Source organism: Haliotis rubra, unplaced genomic scaffold (genome assembly GCF_003918875.1).
Source record: "Haliotis rubra isolate DU_JTF1 unplaced genomic scaffold, ASM391887v1 Scf888, whole genome shotgun sequence".
In the NCBI taxonomy this organism is placed as follows: domain Eukaryota; kingdom Metazoa; phylum Mollusca; class Gastropoda; order Lepetellida; family Haliotidae; genus Haliotis; species Haliotis rubra.
Window position 1 is genome coordinate 352206 of NW_025767621.1, and position 22305 is coordinate 374510.

A 22305-nucleotide genomic window follows, 5' to 3' on the forward strand; every position below is an offset into this window, starting at 1 on the left:
AATATCTACCATGATATAACTGACATATTGTTGCTAGCGGTGTTAAAGTCAGCTCATTTACTTTATGTAATAAAACCGTTGAACTCGGTACGGATTCATGATAGATCAGTTACTGTGTTAAAGGCACAAATTATATAATACATACTAATAGTGAAAACAAAAAGTGGTGCAACTCTATTTTCTTTTGGACAAAAATTACAATCGACGGATAAGGACGCTTATCAATATGACCTTCAGGTAACCTTTGATAAGAAGTACAATATTTTGGGTATCACATGACCGCAATAGCGACCTATTAGGTGCCTCGCCCGAGGGAACCACTCCTTCTTACTTTTCTTCAGCCGGCGACGGGGATTTGCGGTAACAACGCTCAGATACAACATGCAGGTTTTGGTAATTCTGTGTGCGCTAGTGGTAGCGGCATGGGGACAGGGCTCAACGAGCACCATCGTCGACTACCTGACTTCAAGCCGTTACAGTTACACCACACTTGTCAGCCTTCTGAAACAGGCCGGGCTCACTGATACCCTCAAAGGAGCTGGTAAGTCTTAGATTCATGGATAGGCACCATTTTCTGGTTCCTTGTGTAAAAGGATGAGTGGGTTAATGAGTGTTTTCTTCGCTTGTAGTTGTGCTGCTGAAATTATGCAACATATCCCGTAAACAGAGGGCTGTGAAATGAAGGATTTATCTAAATTCGCCTGATTAGTGGGTTATGTTAATTTCTGATGTAACCAACACGTGAAGATCCGGGTTGGGTCATCAGCAACCAAACCTTGCCGTAAGAGGTGACAAACGGGTCAGTCTCCCTGACTTGGTAGATGCATGACATTGTCTTCCAAATGCAGAGATCGATGCCCATGGTGTCATGGTGCACATGGTCGAGACTCGGTCATTTACAGACCGCCGACATACAGCACTAACAACAAAAACAACAACATACAAACAACCAAAAACAAAAACACCAAAAACAAACAACAACAATAAAAAAACCACAAAAAACGCACAAAAAACCCCAATCAACAACAAAACCCTCCCCAAAAACCGAAACAAACAAAAAACAAGCTGAAAACCAAACCACAAAACCCAACCAAACAACTCCCAACACCACCCTAAAACAAAAAACATGACAAAACAAAAAACAAAAACAAACAAAAACAAAACAAAAACAAACTGATTTAACCGCGGTTGATTGTACATGTACGTTGCTATTTAGAACATAAGTTCCAACATCGGATTTTATATAAATAATTTTGGACTATGCAGTACAAATACAAATAGTTTATGAGATATGCGCTTTCGGATAATACTTCTATTTCAAGTGAAGATAAATATATATGAATAAATAAATATAGTATATAGAGTTTACATACAGTTTCACTGGTACCATTTATTCACAAGTAAGGGGCCGAGGATTTCGTATTCTTGGAGTCGGGGACTTTGTGTGAATGCTCGGATGTTTATGTCCTACACCCACAAAACCAGACATATTTTTTTATTTCCAACTATACTATCCCAAAAAAGAAACGCATAGGTGTTTTATATTTTTAAAAATCTATTAATTACCTATTGTGTTCAAACAATCGTCACAATATGTAACACATGTGTTGATACATGATTTTACACAATTGCTCATGTAAAAAATCGACTTTACCTGAAAATGCTGATTTTGATGAGATTTCTTACAAGGATTAAAAAGGCATCATCACAACGCAACAGAAATCACCTTCCAGTTGAAGTTGTGCAGCAAAGAGCATTGCACTGTCTGGCTATAAAAATCCATATTACTTTTGAAACTCGGCATTTGTTTTGAAGGAGTTTCAAGATCAAATCACTACGCCACGTATTGACGCTGAGACACCGGACATCGCCATTGAAAGAATGCACGCGGGAGATTACCAATCTTCTGTTACCAGGCGTTCGAATGTTAGTCTGAGCACGATATCACGGCTTACAGCTCGTTACAACCAAACATGCATAATAAATGGCCGTCCCCGAACAGGCAGACCTCGAGTCACCACTAAAGCCCAAAATCGGTACATCCGGGTACTACATTTGCATGATCGTATTGCCACGGGTGAGACCACAGCAGCCAGGGTACCTGGATTTCGGAGGATATCCGGTCAAACTGTACGGAACAGGTTGAGAGAGACTGGACAGAGAGCCAGGAGATCCGATGTCGGGACCGTGCTACGTCGTCACCATGGCGCTCAACGTCTCCGTTATCTAAAATTATCCACTTGGTTGTATAGACAATTCCTTCTTCTAACTGACGCAAAAAGCCATGTAGTAAAGTCTATTTGTGGACGAGTTTGAAAATACAACATCTTCGCAACAGATTTCTGGGTTATGCGTTTCTTTTTTGGAATAGTATTAATACATATATCAGCTTTTTTATAATGTCTGAGGCAATTTGTTTCATCCTTTTCTAAGACAACGATTTTTTCGTTTAATTCCAATCTCGTTCGGAAACTGAAATTATGACTAACAATGTTTCAAGCGCTAGATCTACAAGGACCAGAAATAGGTCAAAGGGAGGTACCTCTAATTAAAAAGAATAACAGTAACTTAAGGCAGTGGGCTTGCCGCTAAAATAAGTAACTAACATCATTAAAAACTATTGTAATGACAAATAGTACCTAAAATTTGACCAAATATCCAATAAATGCCTCATGATCCCGTGTAAATAATTGACATGTACTTGCATGTATTTGTGACAAGTGCCAAGTGGGGCAAGACAAGTCTACTTCGAGCACCTGGTGTCATTACTATTAATTTGATTTTGAACAGGTCCCTTCACCCTGTTCGCACCAAGCGACAGAGCCTTCCGTAACCTTGACGCCGGCGTCCTCGGCAGCCTCAAGAACGACACCGCCAAGCTTACAGATGTACTGAAGTATCATGTCTTGAGCGGCATCCACAACGCCGCCGACATCACCATCAATGAACTTCTTCTGGATTCTCTCCAGGGCTCCAAAATCAGAATGAACGATTATTTGTCAGTTGGCGTAAGTGCAAACTGGATTTCGATATATTGTGTATTATTAGTTGTGAAAATCATATACATTTACTATTACCCATACATACTTATCTGTATTATGAAGTTGATGTTTTAAATGCATGTAGGCAAAATCTGAATTGAATTTTCTAAAATATATAAATAGAGGATTGCGATAATAAAATTTTACAGTCAAATGGTTGATTATAAATTTCCTTATTGTCATAAAGGTGATTTGAGGGCTATACGAGCTTTGTGTATAAAGAAAAGGATAATGACCCATTACCCCAACGCGAACAATCGCTAAATAAGGAAAATATTCGAAACAGATGATAGAAAGAGAAATGTCATGAATAAACATCTGAACAATTTATATATTGTTCATTTTGTGATCTTAAAAAAATTACGAATGTCGTAGCGCTAGGAAAGTTGTTTTGGAAAGGATCGAGTGAATGAGTTTAGTTTTACGCCGCACTCAGCAATATTTCAGCTATATGGCGGCGGTCTGACAATCCAGTGATCAACAGCATGAGCAAACGGGATACGATGACATGTGCCAGCCAAGTTAGCGAGCCTGACCACCCGACGTCGCCTCTTACGACAAGCGTGGGTTACTGAAGATCAATTCTAACCCGGGTCGTATCCACAGAGCGTTCGTAACACTACGTCATTCATAAGCCAATGTTACAATATAGATTTACGATAGGTCGTAACGTTACGAACACTTTGTGGATATGGCTCCAGAACTTTAACAATTTTAGAGAAATCTCTACAGCAGTTTGATTATTTTGGTTTGTAAAATGACTTAATGTGTCTTATTTCAGGGTCTGGCTGCTCAAGGACAACGTGTCTACCTCCCTGCCCACGTACTGAGCAATGGTGTTGTATACCAATTGAATGGAATCATGCAGCCGCCATCGGGAAACGTTGTTGACATCGTAACTAACGACGGAGAGCTTACCACCCTCCTGACAGCAGTCAAGAGCGCTGGCCTCGTCTCTTTCCTCCAAGGTATAGCGCGGAAGTGTTTGTTGATTTCTGAAGCGAAGGGCGGTGGGGGTAGCCTAGTGGTTAAATCGTTCGCTCGTCAGACCCAGGTTCGATTCCCCACATGGGTACAATGTGCGAAGCCCATTTTCTGGTGTCCCCCGCTGTGATATTGCTGGAATATTGCTAAAAGCGGCGTAAACCCCAACCCACTCACTCACTTCTGAAGCGAGGGCAGTGAATAGTGAAAATACCACGGCGTGGAATACTTGAACAGGATCCTAACAGTATACACATGTTGGGAACAGAATGTTGGCTCCTGACGAGAAAATGCTGTTATCACTGGTCTATTTCATCAGTTATTCGTGACTCTAGAAATCAAAGTCTGACCATGTACTGTATGAATATAAATGATACTGGCACATGGTGCTTACAATTACCCGGTAGAGTGAATAACATTCATAACAAACAATTTTATCACGAACGTCTAAGCAGTCACACACTGCCACCTTGGACTCATTAGCTGCTATGAGACGATTTGCCGGTGGTCCCGACTGAGCGTGACGTGAGACTGCGTTACTGTCTGTTAGAACAGCAGATTTAGAGATAATGTTTCTGCGCACAAACGCATCCCCAAAAGGGCGTTTGTAAAATATTTTGTCAAAATGTTCAAGCAGACAAAAAGAACGATGGGTGACTATCGGATTACTTTATCTAGAAATCCCTGGTGGTTCTTGTCAGGTTTTAATGAAGTAATCTAGCAGTATTATATCCGGATGTCTGATTCAGTTAACCTCATTTGCTATTCCCATAATTTAAAAATCCACTTAGCTTAATATGTACATATGTACACATATATTAAGTTTCGTACAGAAAATGCATGGACATATTATTTGGCAACAATTACATTCCGTTCCTATCATCAAAACAGCAATTACCTTTCAGTTTTTAGGGAGCTAAATTGCATACAATATAACCAATACTACAGTCTTTTTGTCATCCATGACAAACCTACACCTGTTCCCTCGATGATAAGTTAAAGATTTTAACAGGTATAGTTAGTGGTAACACCACTCAGCGTATCTGGCAAAGGTTTCCATTTTGCATTTCTGGTTTTAAATTCAGGTCTGATGTGACAAATGTAAGACTTCTCAGCTTGGTGTTCGTGGGCATACCTTTATCAGGCTTTAGCCATATAACATTTTACCCGTGAAGGTCCGGGTTAGAATTGGTCTTCAGTAACCCATGCTTGTCGTGAGATCCGACTAACGGGATCGGATGGTCAGGCTCGCTGACTTGGTAGACACATGTCATTGTATGTCAGTTGCGTAGATCGATGCGCGTGCTGTTGATTACTGGATTGTCTGGTCCAGACTCGATTATTTACAGACCGCCACCATAAAGCTACAATATTGCCGAGTGTGGAGTTAAACAATGAAACAACCATATAGCATTTTGTAAATCCAAAGAGGGTGGATATGATGCTGACAAACATAGATTCAGAAGCACAATCAGGTCGAATCTAGGAATAATACCTACGATGCAAGTCAAAATAATGCAATAAGCTCAAAGAGAATTAAGCCACCATTTTGAAGAATGGAGTAATTGACAATACGGAATAGGATATTCTGCTTTTAGCAGAGGTTTCCTGTGCATGTGGAAAGGTGTCTTTGCTTCTATCTATGAAAAACCGAACGACCAGCTTTTTTGTTTGCAGATCAGCACCCAATCACCGTATTTGCTCCTACTGACAAAGCCTTTGCTGACCTGGGATCCGACGTCGTCCAAGCTCTCGTCACAAACCCAACTCTTCTTGCCAGTTAGTTCCATAGCGTGTTTAAGTGATTTCTATATCTGAATGTTATTATTTCACTACCAGGAGTTCTACAGTGTGCTGCGGCGATTAACATCTACTGATATGTTATTTTTTCCCTGCGAGGAGTTCTATGGTCTGTTGCAGTAATAAAATGTTGCAGTGTCAAAATTTTAACACATTTTAGGTGACATTCAATTTTTTAATTTGTCTGTCAGTAACTAAACAACCGTTTGGTGACACATTATCATTAAAAATGAACATGCAATACATATTTTTACAGTTGAAGGAATATGAATATTTAGAAAATATTTGCTGTTAAATGTAAGGTTACTGCCTATGCTTTCCTGTATTTTTCATCATTCGTGACAGCAAGAGTTTCAACATCATTATATTGTATATTACATAGGTTATTGTTTTACCATTAGATGTGCTTCCAGTTTAAGAAAGCATCTGTTCTCCTTAGGTATCCTCAAGTACCACGTGATTCCTGGGTCTCTGTATAAGTCTGGGTACCACTCTGCATCTCTTCATACCTTTGAGGAGGCCGACAGAATCAGGCTCCACCGTTTCATTTGTACGTGTCATTATTTGTATTAACCCTTATTTAAATCTGGTAAATATGTAAGATAATATTTGATAGTTTTATTCATGTTATCCCAGATCTGGTTAAATCCTAAAAACATAATTATTCACCCGCATTATTACATAATATATCAACCTCATTATGCGTAAATGTAATATGTACTTTACATAAAATGTAATATCATCCCTATCAATAGTTGAGTTAGATATATTGCTTTTGTTCTAGTATTAATTGTGTGAGAATTAACGTCATAAAAAAACACGTGTCGCGTCCTCGTGACTGAGTTGCCTGTATATTCATCCCTCTTAAAATATCATTTTATTATATTTCAAAAGGTTTCATAAAAATGCGCCCAATCTATCGTTTCTAGTAGAGATGTACGTAGTTCTTAAGCATTCAGTTAGTGTGTCATATTACTATAGGAACCAATTAATACAAAAGGCCTTTCTTTTAACCATTCATTATTAATCACAGTAAAGTGATCTTCGTGTAATGCAACACATTTGGGCAATACCATGTGTTTTCTTACCTTCATGTAAAATACTTTAGTTTCAGTGGTCTATGGCGCTTTAAGTTTCCGTGTCACCCCTACAAGGACAACTAAGTCCTGAGAGCTCGACCACCAGCTCGGGTGACACTGCTACAAAGAGGCGTACATCAGACCGCATTACCCTCGAAAGAAGCATACAACTTATAGTATTGCTCAAAAGACAAACTGTTGTAGCATGAATTATTATTTTAAACCGAAGGTTTCATTATTTCCATTTAAAAAAAAATTATTTTCGGAATTTCTAGTTTTTCTCTCGTTATTTTCATTTCAGTCAGTTACGAGGTCGACGACGGTACCCTCGGTGCAGAGATAAGTGCCACCAATGGCGTTGTCCACAAGATCGACAAAGTGCTGATCCCAAGTTCCCTGGCAGACCAAGTCAAAGCGCTCACTTCCGGCACCACAACCTCCGCGTAAACTGTCAATAAGATACATGTAGTTGTTGCTTATTAAAGAAATATGCTGTATGAATGTGTATTTCAAGAGACTGTCTCTTGCATGTTTTTTCATATGAAGGCCAGCCTAACATCCTTATCCTCCGGGCGATCACCTCAAAACAAGCAAAACAAATCATTTGATTCAGCGAATTTAAACTATTAGGAATATGACGACCGCGCATTTTTGACAAGATGAAAAGTCATCTTGTTTGAACAATGTTATTTTACAACATTGGTACCTTCTATCGCCAAGAAAATTTATAATATTGTCTCAGAATATATATTCATACTATTCTCTAAGAATGCAATGAAATATTTTGTATTCGATGGCCATCATTAAATTAAATGCTGATTTGGTAAAAATTATCCTAACATGTTTGGTCATCGTTGTTGACATTGTTGTTGACATCGTCAGCAACGACGGAGAGCTTTTCACCCTTCTGACTCCGATCAAGATCGCTGGTCTCACCGCATAGTGTATCAATACTGGGAACAGAACGTTGGCTTTCGTCTTGATAAGACAATGCTGTCTGCAACCGCTGTTGTAGTTTGCCTCACTGCCAAATTAGGATTCTTCAAATGTTGTGGCACGTAATTTCATACGTGGCTTGCAACGGGCAATCTTTTTGTCCCGAAGATTGATAACTCTCTTTTGAAATGATGTAAGCAATAGTCCAACTTCTCGCTTCCTGTCTGGTTTCCGACTGAAAGTGCGCTGCGACACCTTGCTTCATGTAAAGACAGAGCGAAGGTCACGCGTTCCCCTGCTGCACTTTCATTGTTTACAACATTAACAGTGATTGAAATTAGTATGCATGGATACTTTTTTTATTTATATTATGGAAAATTGAATATGTACTTCTGTGTATGCAGAAAATTTCATTTTTCTTCATTTCAAAATTTAAAACTGCCATTTTAATATATATTCTTGCTTTATCATAATCATACGGAAGGGATTTGAGTACATATACAATGAAAATACAGCACATGTTTAAAAGTATGATATATTCTGACATTTAGTGCAAAACTTACATTTGCCACTGCAAAACGTGAACAAAACGACAAAACATGACATGAAATGAACAGTCAGCTGATTCTACCGCCTCGCTCCGAACGACCATCTGGTGATTCATTATTGCATCATAAGCAATCAAACATAGGCATCCCCGATATATCATGGAATCATTTAACACATATACTGAGGGAAACAAATAAGGATCACATGAAAGCACAAGTGTTCCTTTATTTTTTTCCAGGTTTCTTCACACTTGTGAGATACTAAGCTTGTGAATAAACCTGGGAAAAATAAAGGAACACTTGCGCTTTCATGTGATCCCTTATTTTTTCCCCTAAGTATATTTCAGGACATAACACTCGCTTTTCATTTAAGGGAAAAGATGTACTGTCCATGCACCCGCGTGAACGTTACCGGTGAAGGCTATACTGGTTAACTGTCTCTAAGTCAAATGGTAACACATACCGCGGGCATCGCGCATAAGACATGCGCTGTCAGTTTAAGGTTGGACAGTCCAGATCAGCGTACTCAACGGATTGGTGAAGGGAAGATAATTTGAAAAAGATCGCCTATTATCCTGTTTCGTCAACAGAAACCATAATATCTATTATATGTTCTCTGGTTTTAAGTATGGTAAAAACAGATTAAAGCAGCACGTTGATTTAAAGGCAAAAACGTGAATAGGCTTTCAAAATCGTAAAACTAGAGTGCTTACATTTACAGAATGCATCTCACGCCCACAGTTATCCTCAAAGTACCACGTAGTTCACAGGGCTCTGTCTGAAACTGGGTGCTATAAAATATCTCTTGATACCTTTAAGGAGGTCGATAGAATCAAGCTCCACCACTCTAGTATATTGTTTGTATTTAATGTCTGTATCTGTAAATGTATAAGATAATATTTGATATTGTCATCCGTATTATCCCAGATCTTTCTGAATACTAATACCCGCATTATTCCATAATATACTCATACCAATAATGGTTGTCACCCCCACTATTATCCCACACCCCACCACCCTCTCAATAAAAAAATTGAAGGGGTGACAACCATTTTGGCATGAGTATACATCAAACGCATTATGCGTAAATGTTTATATACTGTGAACACAATGTAACAATAGCTGTCCTATCAATAGCTGATAGTGGGTATATTGCACTTAGTTATGTGATAAGTAACGTTTAAAAAGAGGCCCTGAAATCCTTGTGGTTGTTCTTGGGTGACGTAATTAGGCCAGGAGCCAGGAGCTGAAAATGGACATATTGGTACCACTCAGAGGGACCAAAAGTTTTAGTGTTTTGCATATTCCTTTATGTCTCTATATATCAAAAAAGTATGATGGGACATCTCAATTTGGTAGCTCAGGAAAAAATATGATTTAAAGGTATCAAGTAACACAACTTGATATTAATTAAATGTTTTTAATCATGTTAGCACCATTTTACCTCCCTTTTTCATTTCCAACCTATTTGCTGAACTTTACTTATGATTAAAGCTTGGAATTGACATTTTTTGAAAATTTGAATTTTTTGGCGGCCATCTTGGATTTAGCCTCGTTCTGAGTCTGAGCTACCAAACCGTCATGGCCATCATACATTTTTGATATGTAGAGACCATAACCACTTAAAAAAACATAAAAGTGTTTGGTCCCTCTGAGTGGTACAAAAAAAATGTCAGACTCATGGCCTAAATACGGCATGGAGTGTGTGTCGAGAAGGTCCTTTGTGTGGCATGTGCTCATATATCCCTTTAAGCATACAATTTCATTATATTTCAAAAGGTTTCAGAACGCTCTTACAATCTGTCGTTCTGATAGAGATTTAGTTTATCGACAACTATTTCATCATGTAATACAACATGTGTCCAACACCATGTAGTATTGTAGGAAAGCCGACAGGTGCAACTTTGGTAGCACAGAATATTCTTTTATACCGAAATGTCTCATTATTCCAAATATTTGTTTATTTTTTTCGAAATTACTATTTTTTCCTTGTTCTTTCGATTATATATTCGTATTTTCGACGATATTTTTGTTATTTCCCGTTTTTGAAGAACACTCGAAAAGTATGTTTTCACAGGGTTTTCGATCATTTCTCGTTATTTTAATTACTTTCTCGTTGCTTCATGTTTCTTTCAGAAACTCGAAATACCGAAATTTTCGAATTTTGAATTTACCTTGAAATCACGAGAAAATAATCGGAACATATATTAGAAATATTGGAAATATTAGAAATAGGGAGAATGTAATCGGTGTACAAGGGGATAGTTCAATGGATAAAGAACTTCTTTATTACGATATATTCAAATGATGTAACGAGAAATTACACGATATTTTGAAGTTTTGACCAAAATGGCAAGGTATGGCTCTCATATTGTGATTGTGTACCCACTGTATTCCATACATTCTCCAACAGATTTGACATCCGTTTTCGACTATGAATGCCTTTGATTCCAGCCGGCTACATGGTCAACGGCGTCCTCCTCGACAGCGAGGTAAGTGCCACGAATGGCGTTGTCAAAGATCACCAAAGTGCTGATCCCAAGTTTCCACGTCAAAGCGCTCACTGCTGGTGCCATAACTGTCAAGAAACTGCCCGTAATTGTTGCATATTAGGGACTTACATTCTGTATGGTGAATGAATGTGTATTAAATGAGGCTGTCTCTTGCATGTAGTTTCATATGCTGGACAAATTGACATCTCTGTCGCAGGGACTATCACCCTCAAAACACACTATAGAAATATGTCAACCATGACGTTGCTCCTTTTCTCATTTGGACTATTTAGTGTGTAACAGCTACATGTTCAAACAAGTCATTTGGCCAATGTTAACCCTTAGGAATAGGATGACTGAACATTTTGCTTCGAAACACCATCTTGATACTGTATCACATCTGTGCCTCCATTAGTTAGTGCTGAGGATACTTTCGCATTTTTGCCTTAATTGGTCATCACTAAGAAAATATTGACGTTCAGCATGTATCATCAATATATTATTATTATAGAATATTTATATAGCAATCTCATCTCCCTGGGGAATAGACAACTCTTGCTGCCACTAGGCGCACCGAGTTACTGTGGCTTTCCCATCCTAAGGAGGTACCCATTCACATCTGGGTGGACTGAGACACATAGTCACAGTACTTTGTCTATGTTCACTGCACGTTGTTGTACCCGCAACTAGGTGTTTGCACGTATTCATGTGGCCACCATCTGGTCATATACAAACGGATTCGTGGGTTCTTTTAAGTGCACAGGGTTGTGTACTGTACACTAGGGGTTGTGACAACACGGAAAGAATCTGCACACAAAGTTGACTCCAAGGTTTTTCACACCCGGTCACTTGTGGGCTCGATCCCGGCACCTCAACCTCGCTGGATCTCTAGCCTGGCGCCTTAGCCAGTTCGCCCACAGCACCCCGTTTTTACCCTTATTTTCGGTAAGATAAATACTCGATTAAGCATATTAATTTTGTCTTATGTCAGATTTATCATTTTTCGTTTTCTTAGAATGCAATTTTTAAACATTTTGTCTTCATTGGTCATCATGAATCTAAATACTGATTTGATCAACAGTATCATAATATATTGTTCTTTGGGCCATTATCTGTCAAATATGTGAAAAGCAATGTGAACATATATGAAAACGTGGTTTGAGAATGTACATGCAGGGTGAAGTATGTCAGGGAAAACGTGGCCAGATAACTTCAGTTCAATATGTAGACCTTGCCATCTGCTACATGCCGAATACACGACATTGGAACGAAGGAACATCATACTGATGACAAAATAATCGGGAGTGAAAACTGTGAACATTTTACAGTTCAAATAATCTTAATTTATTTTCAAATAAAGCTGAAAATACAATTACCTCGTACTATTTACATTCTTGTATATTCTTCATCAGGATCTCATGCTTGTCGTAAAAGGCAATTGGCAGAATCGGGCCAGCTGGCTCAGTGACATGTCTCATGCACGTCATCGTTTTACGGTTGTGTAGATTCATGCTTGTGCGTGTGTTTTCATATTTCAGTGTTACATATTGGCTGCTATATTTATTTAAAAATGGGCAGGAAAAAAGAGGTAACATTATTTACAATATTCTCTGTCCGACTGGTTCTTGGACAATATGTCCATGACGAGTTAAATGACAGTTTAGTGAGTAAAGTTTTTTGGAAGCTATTGCATCATACACTCACCTTGTCGTATCCTCGGTATTTAAAACAGTGAATCATGAACATCAGTTTATATTCGGAGTCGTACAACAAACTCTTGTTTTGTCGGACAGTTCTTAGACCGGTGAAGATTCGTGTTAGAATTGGCTTTCAGCAACCAATGCTTACCGTAAGAGGCAACAAACGGGCGACACATTTCATCGTATCCCAATATTGTCGCGTCCAGACTTAATTATTTACAGACTGTCGCCATATAGCTGGATTATTGCTCAGTGGGGCGTTAAACAACAAATAAACAAATCTTAAAATTAAGGAAACATTATTGTTTTACATCACAGTGTCAGCATCGGTTTGCAGGCACAAAGCATTGACCGTAACCCAGAGAACTCTGGATTTCGAATCTAAGATCACAGGACGATTACATTGCTGAAGGATAAAACCTTGCAGAGGCAATTTGACAACGCTCCACTGAAAATAACTGATTCCATTTACAATCAGTAGCGTTACTGTGTTGAGAACACAGGAAGGGCAAACTACTCCATCGTGGTGTGAAGACCTGCAACAGGCAAACCATCTGATCGACTGATGAACCCTAGTGTCTTTTCTTTATTGAACAGCATATGTGGCATATATAAGATTACTTCAACATAGGATGAATGCAAAGTATAATTATTTTAAGATAATGTGAATAGCATTGGTTTGCTTACGACCAAATGGAATCAACTGAATTTGTCGGTATGAATCATTGAGTGCGTGAGACAGCATAAATCAGCGAATCCTTGAACAGAACACTGTCTGTAAGTCTTTATCTTGATGAAACCGACTGTTGGGAGGTCATTAAAAATTAACCCCATAAAGTTAGTTTCAGATAAGAATTAAATGGAACACCGTTGTGTCACGTGATTCTAACTTGTTTGACTATACACGAACGTTCGTGAAACTAATCTTTCTTCTTGCCAGTTGGCTAAAGGGTACTACTGCAGACACAATGTATTCTTTGTTTGTTCTTTGCATGTTGGTCGTTGCTGCAACGGCGCAGACAACAGCAAAAAGTACTTTAACCATCATCGACTACCTTACAGCTCGGCACAACACCAACCTTGTTAATCTTATTCAGCAAGCAGGGCTCACAGACACCCTTAAGGGATCCGGTAAGAAATAGTATGAACACGTCACAATTCTGGAATTCTGGAGGCATGTGTCGGAAACTCTGCACCGTGGCCAGTTTCTGTCAAAGAAATTTGAAAGTTAAACATGCTTTTTCCTTCTATATATCTTGAGGGTGAAAATAAATATTTTTTCGAAAACTCACAATTTATACTATGTCGTCCATGGACAGAACCAAAGGGGAGAATACTTTTCCTTGCTTAACTCATGCTCTTTAGTTTGCAATTACATGGAATTGTATCTTCACGTATCATGACACATGATTCAACTTATTTAAACTTAATGCAGCTAATCTATAGCTTTATGAAAATATCTCGCCCGGTGATTTTCGAAAAAAAAAAAAAAAATATGTCATCCTTAGTATATATCCATGATAATAGCATGTTAATTTCAGTAAAATTTGGTTGCTTTGTCAGCAACTGATCCTAGTGCAGAGACCCGTGAAGGTCCGGGTTAGAATGAACCTTCAGTAACCCATGCTTGTCGTAAGAGGCGACTAACGGGATCGGGTGGTCAGGCTCGCTGACTTGGTTGACACATGTCATCGGCTCCCAATTGCTCAGCTCTAGAATTAAATGGTTTCATGCATCATCTGAATAAGTAATTCGATTGTTTGTAGGCTTTATTCCAACAAACATAGAAACACAATATTTAGAAAATATCAATTTTTTTCTAAAGCTACTGTAAAATTATTGTCGTTGATGAACCTTTCACAATGAGAGTTAAAACAATATTTAATTCCATGAAGGTGGTATCGGGAAACGGTTTTGTAACAACTTCTACATTTTATGAAGAGACCAATAATATTTTGCTTTTATCGTAATGACTTGCTTGAAATCTTGTTAAGCCTATTCATAACATTGCCCGTGCGAATGTAACAGAATGCTTTCAACCATATCGATTCAAGTTTAAACATACTCTAATTCCTTATTTGCATTTCTGTATAAAGTTATAATGATTTTAATATTGGTCTATTTGCTTTCATATTGTTTGTCATGCTGAAAATCCTTCTTTGAAGACCACTTTTGTAAAAGCAGGATATTGACACAAATGAGAATAACACTATTCAACTACGTTCACAACTTGACAAACATGCTAAAAATACTATACCACGCAATTCGTCACATGAACGCAACCTGTATGGCCGATTTGTACTGTCCCCCAAGATATGTTTTGGAATTTTGCTGAAGAAGGTGTAAGACCATATTCACCTATTCCTACACACTGGTTGGGCATTTCATCTACATTGACTGTCCAGAGGACCGCTTACTTGTTTGTCCCTTCCGATACCTGCCCTAGATTGCGCAAAACATTTACTCACTTTTACACAATAGTACAATATCTCATATCATAATGTTCTGCCGCTCTTCACAGGACCATACACTCTGTTTGCGCCCCCACGAGAGCGACCTAGCTATTCCGATACCTGCCCTAGATTGCGTAAAACATTTACTCACTTTTACACAATAGTACAATATCTCATATCATAATGCTCTGCCACTCTTCACAGGACCATACACTCTGTTTGCGCCCCCCGAGAGCGACCTAGCCAATTTGGACACAAGCGACAAGACAAAACTGGCAGCCCTTCTCAAATACCACGTTGCTAATGGTCAGTACAAACGAGCTGACTTTTACAATGAGATGAGTCTGACTACTCTCCAGCCCAGCTCGGAGCTCAGAGTCAACGTGTATCTCGCTAAAGGGGTAAGATAAAAATGTTCCAAAATAGGTACCTGTATTGGGGATCAATCATTAAAAAAATCTGGGAGAGGGGCAGGGACAAGATGGAGTTAGGGGAGGTGAGGATGGGGTTGTGACTCGGAATATGAAGTTGTCAAACCAAGTGGCCAACCTTGATCATGTAGCTCAGTGTTGTCTATGACCATCTTTTTCGACCTCTTCATGAACTGATTTGTATATACTGCTAAATCTGCATACAATTGATAAACAATACATGAACACTGCATTCTTTCCCTCCTAATCAACATGGAATCAATGATATTTACAAATGTATATAAGAAAATCAGCAAAACTCCTGGAAAGAAAGAGTAAAACGGGCACAGGACCTCTCTCCATACTTAAGAATTCATTGATATCTTAAAATGCATATTCTGTACAACGTTATCTGTCCACACATAAGAAAACTTTTACAATTATGAATTAATATTGGTTCCAGAGAAAATTGTCAAAGGAATGTAAAATAATACTGTACACATTGTTATGATTTTGACTGTCATATCATACTTCATTGCAAAACATATGTTTTGCTAGTCATTGTCAAACTGGATGTAAAACTAGAAAAGTTTGATGATGATTATTTTATGCTGTCATCTGCCTGTCTTTTCTGATGCTATTGACTACAATACATTGGAATATAATAATTTAAACTTTTTTGCTTCTTTACCTGGAAAATAATATCCTTCCTGGTGTACCATTAACAGTTTCTTAGTACAAATGTGTTATGCATACGGTGACGAATGTTATGTTACCTACTTCTACAATACTTAAACATATACGTGTAGTCAATGTATTTTAGATAGCTTTTGTGGTTTGTATGATCTTTGGATATAAACTGAGGGAAACAAAAAAGGGAACGCCACCTCATAGCAGTGTTCCTTCTCAGATTTCCTCCCACAGCGCTATTCAAAGCTGCTTGAAAATATTAAAAGAACACTTGAATTTTCCTGTCTTCCTTTATTTGTTTCTCTCAGTATATTTCTGAAGGAATAGATACTTCATTTCGTCATTCACTGTATCAAATCAGATATGTGTTCGTTGTTGTGACTCATATTTCAATACCGTCATCTGATTCAGATCATGACCGTGGAGGTCACCGTACCATTAACGTCATCTGATTTGTGGAGAGTCATCAACATTGCATTTAATAACGTCATCTGATTCAGATCAGATGCCGTTGAGGTCACCGTCACCATTGCCCTTATTAACGTCATCTGATTCATATCATTACCGTTGAGGTCACCGTCACCATTGCTCTTAATAACGTCATCTGATTCAGATCATTACCGTGGAGGGTCAGACCATGCAGTCATATGATGCAGTTATGAATAATGGAAATGTTCTCTACATCAAAGGCGTGATGACGCCACCCACGGGAACTGTGTTAGACGTTGTCTCAAAAGACGCAAATCTCACCACGCTCGCCTCAGTTATCAAGGTGTATCTTTGGAGAACTTCTATCAAGGTGAATATCTTCGGATCATTTTCCAAAAAACATTTCCCTATAGGTGCTTTAAGCTGTTTTGCCAGGATTTCACCGAGGTGTGCTGACGTATCTTGTGAAGGAAACGTTGTAAACGTTTTTAAGGTTTAAACCCACGGGTACGGATATGATGTAAAGATTATTAATAATAAACAAAAGACAGATTACAGAAACAGCATGGTATGATCGTTGCAAGTAACATGTTCCACATTTAGGGAGAGGCTGTGAGAACAAGATATGTTTAGAGGAGGCTATTTTCAAAAGGCTTAAATAATCGATACAAACGATACAGATATACATACGTCTCCATGATCTGTAGAGCCAAGCGTGATTTTCATCATATACTCTACACCGTGTGTTTTGCAGATCAAAAGCCCATTACCCTCTTTGCCCCAACTGACGCAGCCTTTAACAAACTCGGAAGTGCAACTGTACAAGCGCTTGTCGCCGACCCTGCACTTTTGAAAAGTAAGTCTCTCCTGTAAAGCTTAGTAAAACAAGTCTATATAGCAGCTATTGTTTAGATGACTGTGCCTTTTTTTTTAAAGAGATAAAATGAAAATCGATATTATATGTTGTTCATGTATACACAATGCATGTCTTAATTGTTACATTTTTTGTATTGCTGGCATTGCTTATATTTTGCCAGAGAAATAATTTTAGAAATTAATCGTTACGAGAATAGCAATAAATAACTTAATCCTAAGAACAGTGTTTGACTAATGCGTTGTGTTCATTTATATACTCTTAAAAGAGTAGGTGGTCCTGAAAAACAACAACGTTAAGACATAGAGTCAGTGAGTGAGTTTGATTTTACACCGCTTTTAGCAATATTCCAACAATATCACGGCAGGGAACACCACAAATGAGGTTCATACTTTGTACCCATGGGGGGAATCGAGCCCAGGTCTTCGGCCTGACGAGCGAACGCTTTAACCACTCGGCTACCTCACCGCCCCGATAAGCCACAGAACATAGATAAAACTCGAAAAACATCCTATACAAGAGCGTTTACATCTATAAAATTTAACAGTAAACCAAGGCCGATGGTTTGGCCGATGTGGTTGCACCACACGCGTGTGTAGGGTGTAGATTTTGACACTCTCTGTCAAGGTCGATTAATCTTTGTGAGCCATTATTGCTTTCGATCATATACAATCCTGATTTAGTTATTGTCTTTCATGCTTTGTGTATAAAGTAGTGACGTGGTTTCAGCAACACTCGGAGTGTCTACGGGCAATAGGCATGATGAAATCTGTCAGTTGTCAGCTAGCAGTTGCCAAGAGTCTGTGATAACCAGACAATGGACAATGGAACTGATGACGTTCGACCCCGTGCAGGTCAACGCAAGAGTACAGGAATGATTGATCCGAAGATATTTATCGATCTATCGAAATTCAGCTCATCTCCATGCTGAACAAACACACGTTGTGACGCCCTTCACACATTATCGTCATATTGCCAACAAACATCAATGGTGTTTTGATATTTATGATATTATTCATGCTGTAGATTAATGTATGACGCTGTGTTCAGGTGTTCTGCAGTACCACGTGGTCCCAGGGACACTGTACAGGGCGTCTTATCATTCCTCCTACCTGCACACCTTTGAGGAGGCCGACCGGATCAGGCTAAGTCAATTCCTCTTCTGTGAGTAGTACGTGGACGTGTGTAGGAAACTCGCCACTGACTGTTGAGGTGTTGGGTCCAATAGGGATATACATGTGTTTGTGTGTGTGGATCTCCTCACTTTGAGGTCATCTGATGCGATAGAGATCTATACTATCCTGAGTGCCGTTGTACAAAGCGTTTTTAGCACTAAGTGATCGTAACTCCCATACCTTAACATAGGCTTACGACTGTCGTAGCTCTAAGGTTTTTGTGCGCCCTGGGCCTCGTTGCACAAAGCGATCGCAACGCAACGACAGTCGTAGCCCCCTGTTCAAATATGGGAGTTACGATTACCCTGGTTAAGCGCAACGATAGCTCTATATATTCCTTGTTTATTTGTGTTAAATGAATCGATTCACGTTCCTTGTTTAACTGTCTGTCGCCTTGGTGTTCTCTATACCGTTGAGAAGTGTCTAAACAGATAGGGCTCTATACATTCCTTGTTTATTTGTGTTTCTTAGCGCAACGATAGCTTTGCTCAATGAATCGTGGTCAGTTTTGGTTACTGTCCTTGGTGTTCTCCTCACCGTTGAGGTGTCTGAACAGATAGGGCTCTATACATTCCTTGTTTATTTGTGTTGTGAAGTGATCTCCTCGCCTTGGAGGTGATCTTTAAACATTCCTTGTTTATTTGTGTTACTGTCTGAAGTGATCTCTTCGCCTCGGAGGTGTAAACAGATAGGGCTGTATACATTCCTTGTTTATTTGTGTTACTGTCTGAAGTGATAAGGCTCTATACATTCGCCTTGGAGGTGTCAATAAACAGATACTGCTTTAAACATTCCTTGTTTATTTGTGTTACTGTCTGTAGTATCTGAGGTGTCTGGTCAGATAGTGCTTTACGTTATAAGGAGAAACTACAGGAACTCATATACTAGTAAATGTCTGGCAAGGGAAGTGAATTATTTATGTGTCAAGAATATTTTGGAATAAATCAACCTCCTATGTATGCATTGTGAGTCAACAATCACGTGGCCTCGGTGAACACGTTGAAGTCGTGGTGTGCCACGAGTTACCATTATTATGACTCGTTAATGAGAAGACGCTAGAGCTGAGCTCTATTTGGACGTTAACGTTACCCAGCATGTGCGTTTTGTGGGTGGGTCCATACAAGTTTGGCAATGATTGGCCGAACTGCGCTCCACCTTGTACATGACAGAGTCACAGTCAATATTATCAGGACATAATCATCTTAGCCAACACATATGGTGCACGCCTATTGGTCAAGGTTTCAGTATTTTATGCATTATCGTGAAATCCTTGTGCCCCACTTCCTCCAACAGCACTTAATTCGAACACATTTTGAAGTGTGAGACCAGATATGATGAAATAAACGGATAGGTATTGATTGTATATTTCATGAAAATCACATCAGAAGTGTTCCCCTCGCTTTTTTCAAAAGATCTATAACAGACACACACGCCTTTCCATATTATCATGCATGGGCGTGAAAATAGTGGGCCCCAGTTCCTACATCAGCAGACAGTTCGAACACTTTTTGAAGTGTTCGACCAGATTTCGTGAAATACATGCATGCGTTCTAATCATAATGAGACTGTACGAAACACACAGGTCCCCTTTTGAGTATTATGATGAAGTCAGAAGTGATCTCTCAATATCTATAAAAGATAAAGGTACTGTGTCAATAGGGTATCCGATAGCTTTGAGACTGATTGTGTAGATACTGATTGTGTCGAGACTGATTGTGTACATACTGATTTGTGTAGTGATTGTGTAGAGACTGATTGTGTAGAGACTGATTGTGTAGAGGCTGATTGTGTAGAGACTGATTGTGTAGAGACTGATTGTGTAGAGACTGATTGTGTATTGTGTGATTGTAGATGTTGATTGTAGATACTGATTGTGTAGAGACTGATTGTGTAGATATTGATTGTGTAGAGACTGATTGTGTAGAGACTGATTGTGTAGAGACTGATTGTGTAGATGATTGATTGTGTAGATACTGATTGTGTAGAGACTGATTGTGTAGATACTGATTGTGTAGATATTGATTGTGTAGATACTGATTGTGTAGATACTGATTGTGTAGAGACTGATTGTGTAGATATTGATTGTGTAGAGGCTGATTGTGTAGAGGCTGATTGTGTAGATATTGATTGTGTAGAGACTGATTGTGTAGATATTGATTGTGTAGAGGCTGATTGTGTAGAGGCTGATTGTGTAGAGGCTGATTGTGTAGCTATAAAATCTCATGATCATTTAATAAAAAGACAAAACTGGCTGAAAAATAGCTGTCAGGTACTGAGGTAAAGTATTGTCTTAAACTAATGACAAAGAAATGATATGTAGTGAGTGAGTGAGTATGGTAATATTTCCAGCAACATCAATGCGGGGGAAACCAGAAATAGGCTTCACACACTGTACACATGTGGGGAATGGAATCCGGGCATTCGGCGTGACGAGCGAACGCTTTAACCGCTAGGCTACCCCACCGTCCCGATTGATATGTACAGTATTAAGAGCGAATGTTGTCCGTCAAATAGCACGCCCCAATGCATTATACAAAGGGTAGAGACTGTGAAATCGTGGTGTGAAACAATATGCTGCTTGTACTGACTTCATCCTGTCTTTGACACTGTAGTTGGCTACGAGGCCGACAATGGCAGCATGGTGGGCAACGAACTGAGTGCTACAAATGGAGTTGTCCAGGTCATTGATGAAGTCCTCATCCCAAGCTCGTTGTCTGGCCAGGTGAAGGCTTTGACTGCCGGAACAACGACTGCAGTTTGAAGACGTCAGCTTGAATTCCCATGTAATTATGATTGAATAAATCATGCATCATATATTTTTGGTGTGTAGTTGTCTTTTAAAGCATTCTTTCGAAATCCGTAGTTGTTATACTACACAATGAAAGTATTTGGATAACAGAGTATGGTTGACTTAGTGGTCTATGATACATCACTTCAGTGTGATGACTGTTAGCCATTGCTGCTGGTAGAACAGTCCTCATGATTGATCTGTCAAACTGAAAGGACTGAACACATCTCCCCAGCCTTGAAAACTCTACACTGGCTTCCAATTCGCTTCAGACTCGAGTACAAAATCCTGCTCCTTGTTTTCAAGTGCTTAAATGGTCTAGGTCCAAAATACCTCTCGGATCTCCTGACACCATATCACCCAACTAGATCACTCCGGGACCAGTCTCACCTTGAAATACCACAAACTAGAACTAAGTCATATGGGGACAGGTCATTCTCTAGAACAGGAACCCTCCTCTGGAACAATCTTCCAGCCATCCTTTGTTCCGAAATCGAACTGTCCAGTTTTAAAAGTGATTTCAAGACGCACCTATTCACCTCTTAACATTAATAAAGTGGATTCAGAGAGCGCTTTTGAGCAATTACATTGATAAAATATGTTTATAAATATTTGCATGTCTATCTGTCTGTCTGTCTGTCTGTCTGGATGTATACTTCCCATCAAAAGTTTAGACTCACTAGTATAAATATAGCCACTTACTTCAGGCAACTGTTCTAAACTAAATTTTGCAAAATATTCCATACTGTTTAAAGGTACTGTTTAAACATGAACTGATGTATTGTAAAACAAATTCGTAACGTTGAAAAGATTATTGTCATGAGTTCAATAAATGATAAAAATCAGTGAAAATTGGCGAATTCTTAAAAAAACTTTAAAACAAAACGCACTTGTTCACATGCACGA

At 38.9% G+C, this 22305-nt stretch overlaps 2 protein-coding genes across 2 annotated transcripts; both read left to right on the forward strand.

Moving 5' to 3' along the window:
- The first annotated feature begins 354 nt into the window (after window positions 1-354).
- Window positions 355-7409, forward strand: LOC124263530 (transforming growth factor-beta-induced protein ig-h3-like). The gene is made up of 6 exons (XM_046698193.1): window positions 355-541; window positions 2791-3008; window positions 3823-4009; window positions 5703-5804; window positions 6265-6375; window positions 7206-7409. The coding sequence occupies exons 1-6, from the start codon at window positions 382-384 to the stop codon at window positions 7349-7351; spliced, it is 924 nt and encodes a 307-aa protein (XP_046554149.1). The 5' UTR covers window positions 355-381; the 3' UTR covers window positions 7352-7409.
- A 6082-nt stretch (window positions 7410-13491) lies between these two features.
- Window positions 13492-21427, forward strand: LOC124263529 (transforming growth factor-beta-induced protein ig-h3-like). The gene is given in 7 exon segments (XM_046698191.1): window positions 13492-13711; window positions 15238-15434; window positions 16747-16903; window positions 16906-16932; window positions 17317-17418; window positions 18487-18600; window positions 21224-21427. Coding segments are annotated over 7 exon segments (909 nt in total). The 5' UTR covers window positions 13492-13548; the 3' UTR covers window positions 21373-21427.
- The last annotated feature ends 878 nt before the right edge of the window (window positions 21428-22305 follow it).

Excerpts from the sequence above, each read along its gene's own strand:
- LOC124263530 (XM_046698193.1), top strand. The coding sequence starts at position 382 with ATGCAGGTTTTGGTAATTCTGTGTGCGCTAGTGGTAGCGGCATGGGGA. Across the intron at positions 542-2,790 it reads TGATACCCTCAAAGGAGCTG|GTCCCTTCACCCTGTTCGCA; the intron begins GTAAGTCTTAGA and ends GATTTTGAACAG. Across the intron at positions 6,376-7,205 it reads CAGGCTCCACCGTTTCATTT|TCAGTTACGAGGTCGACGAC; the intron begins GTACGTGTCATT and ends TTTTCATTTCAG.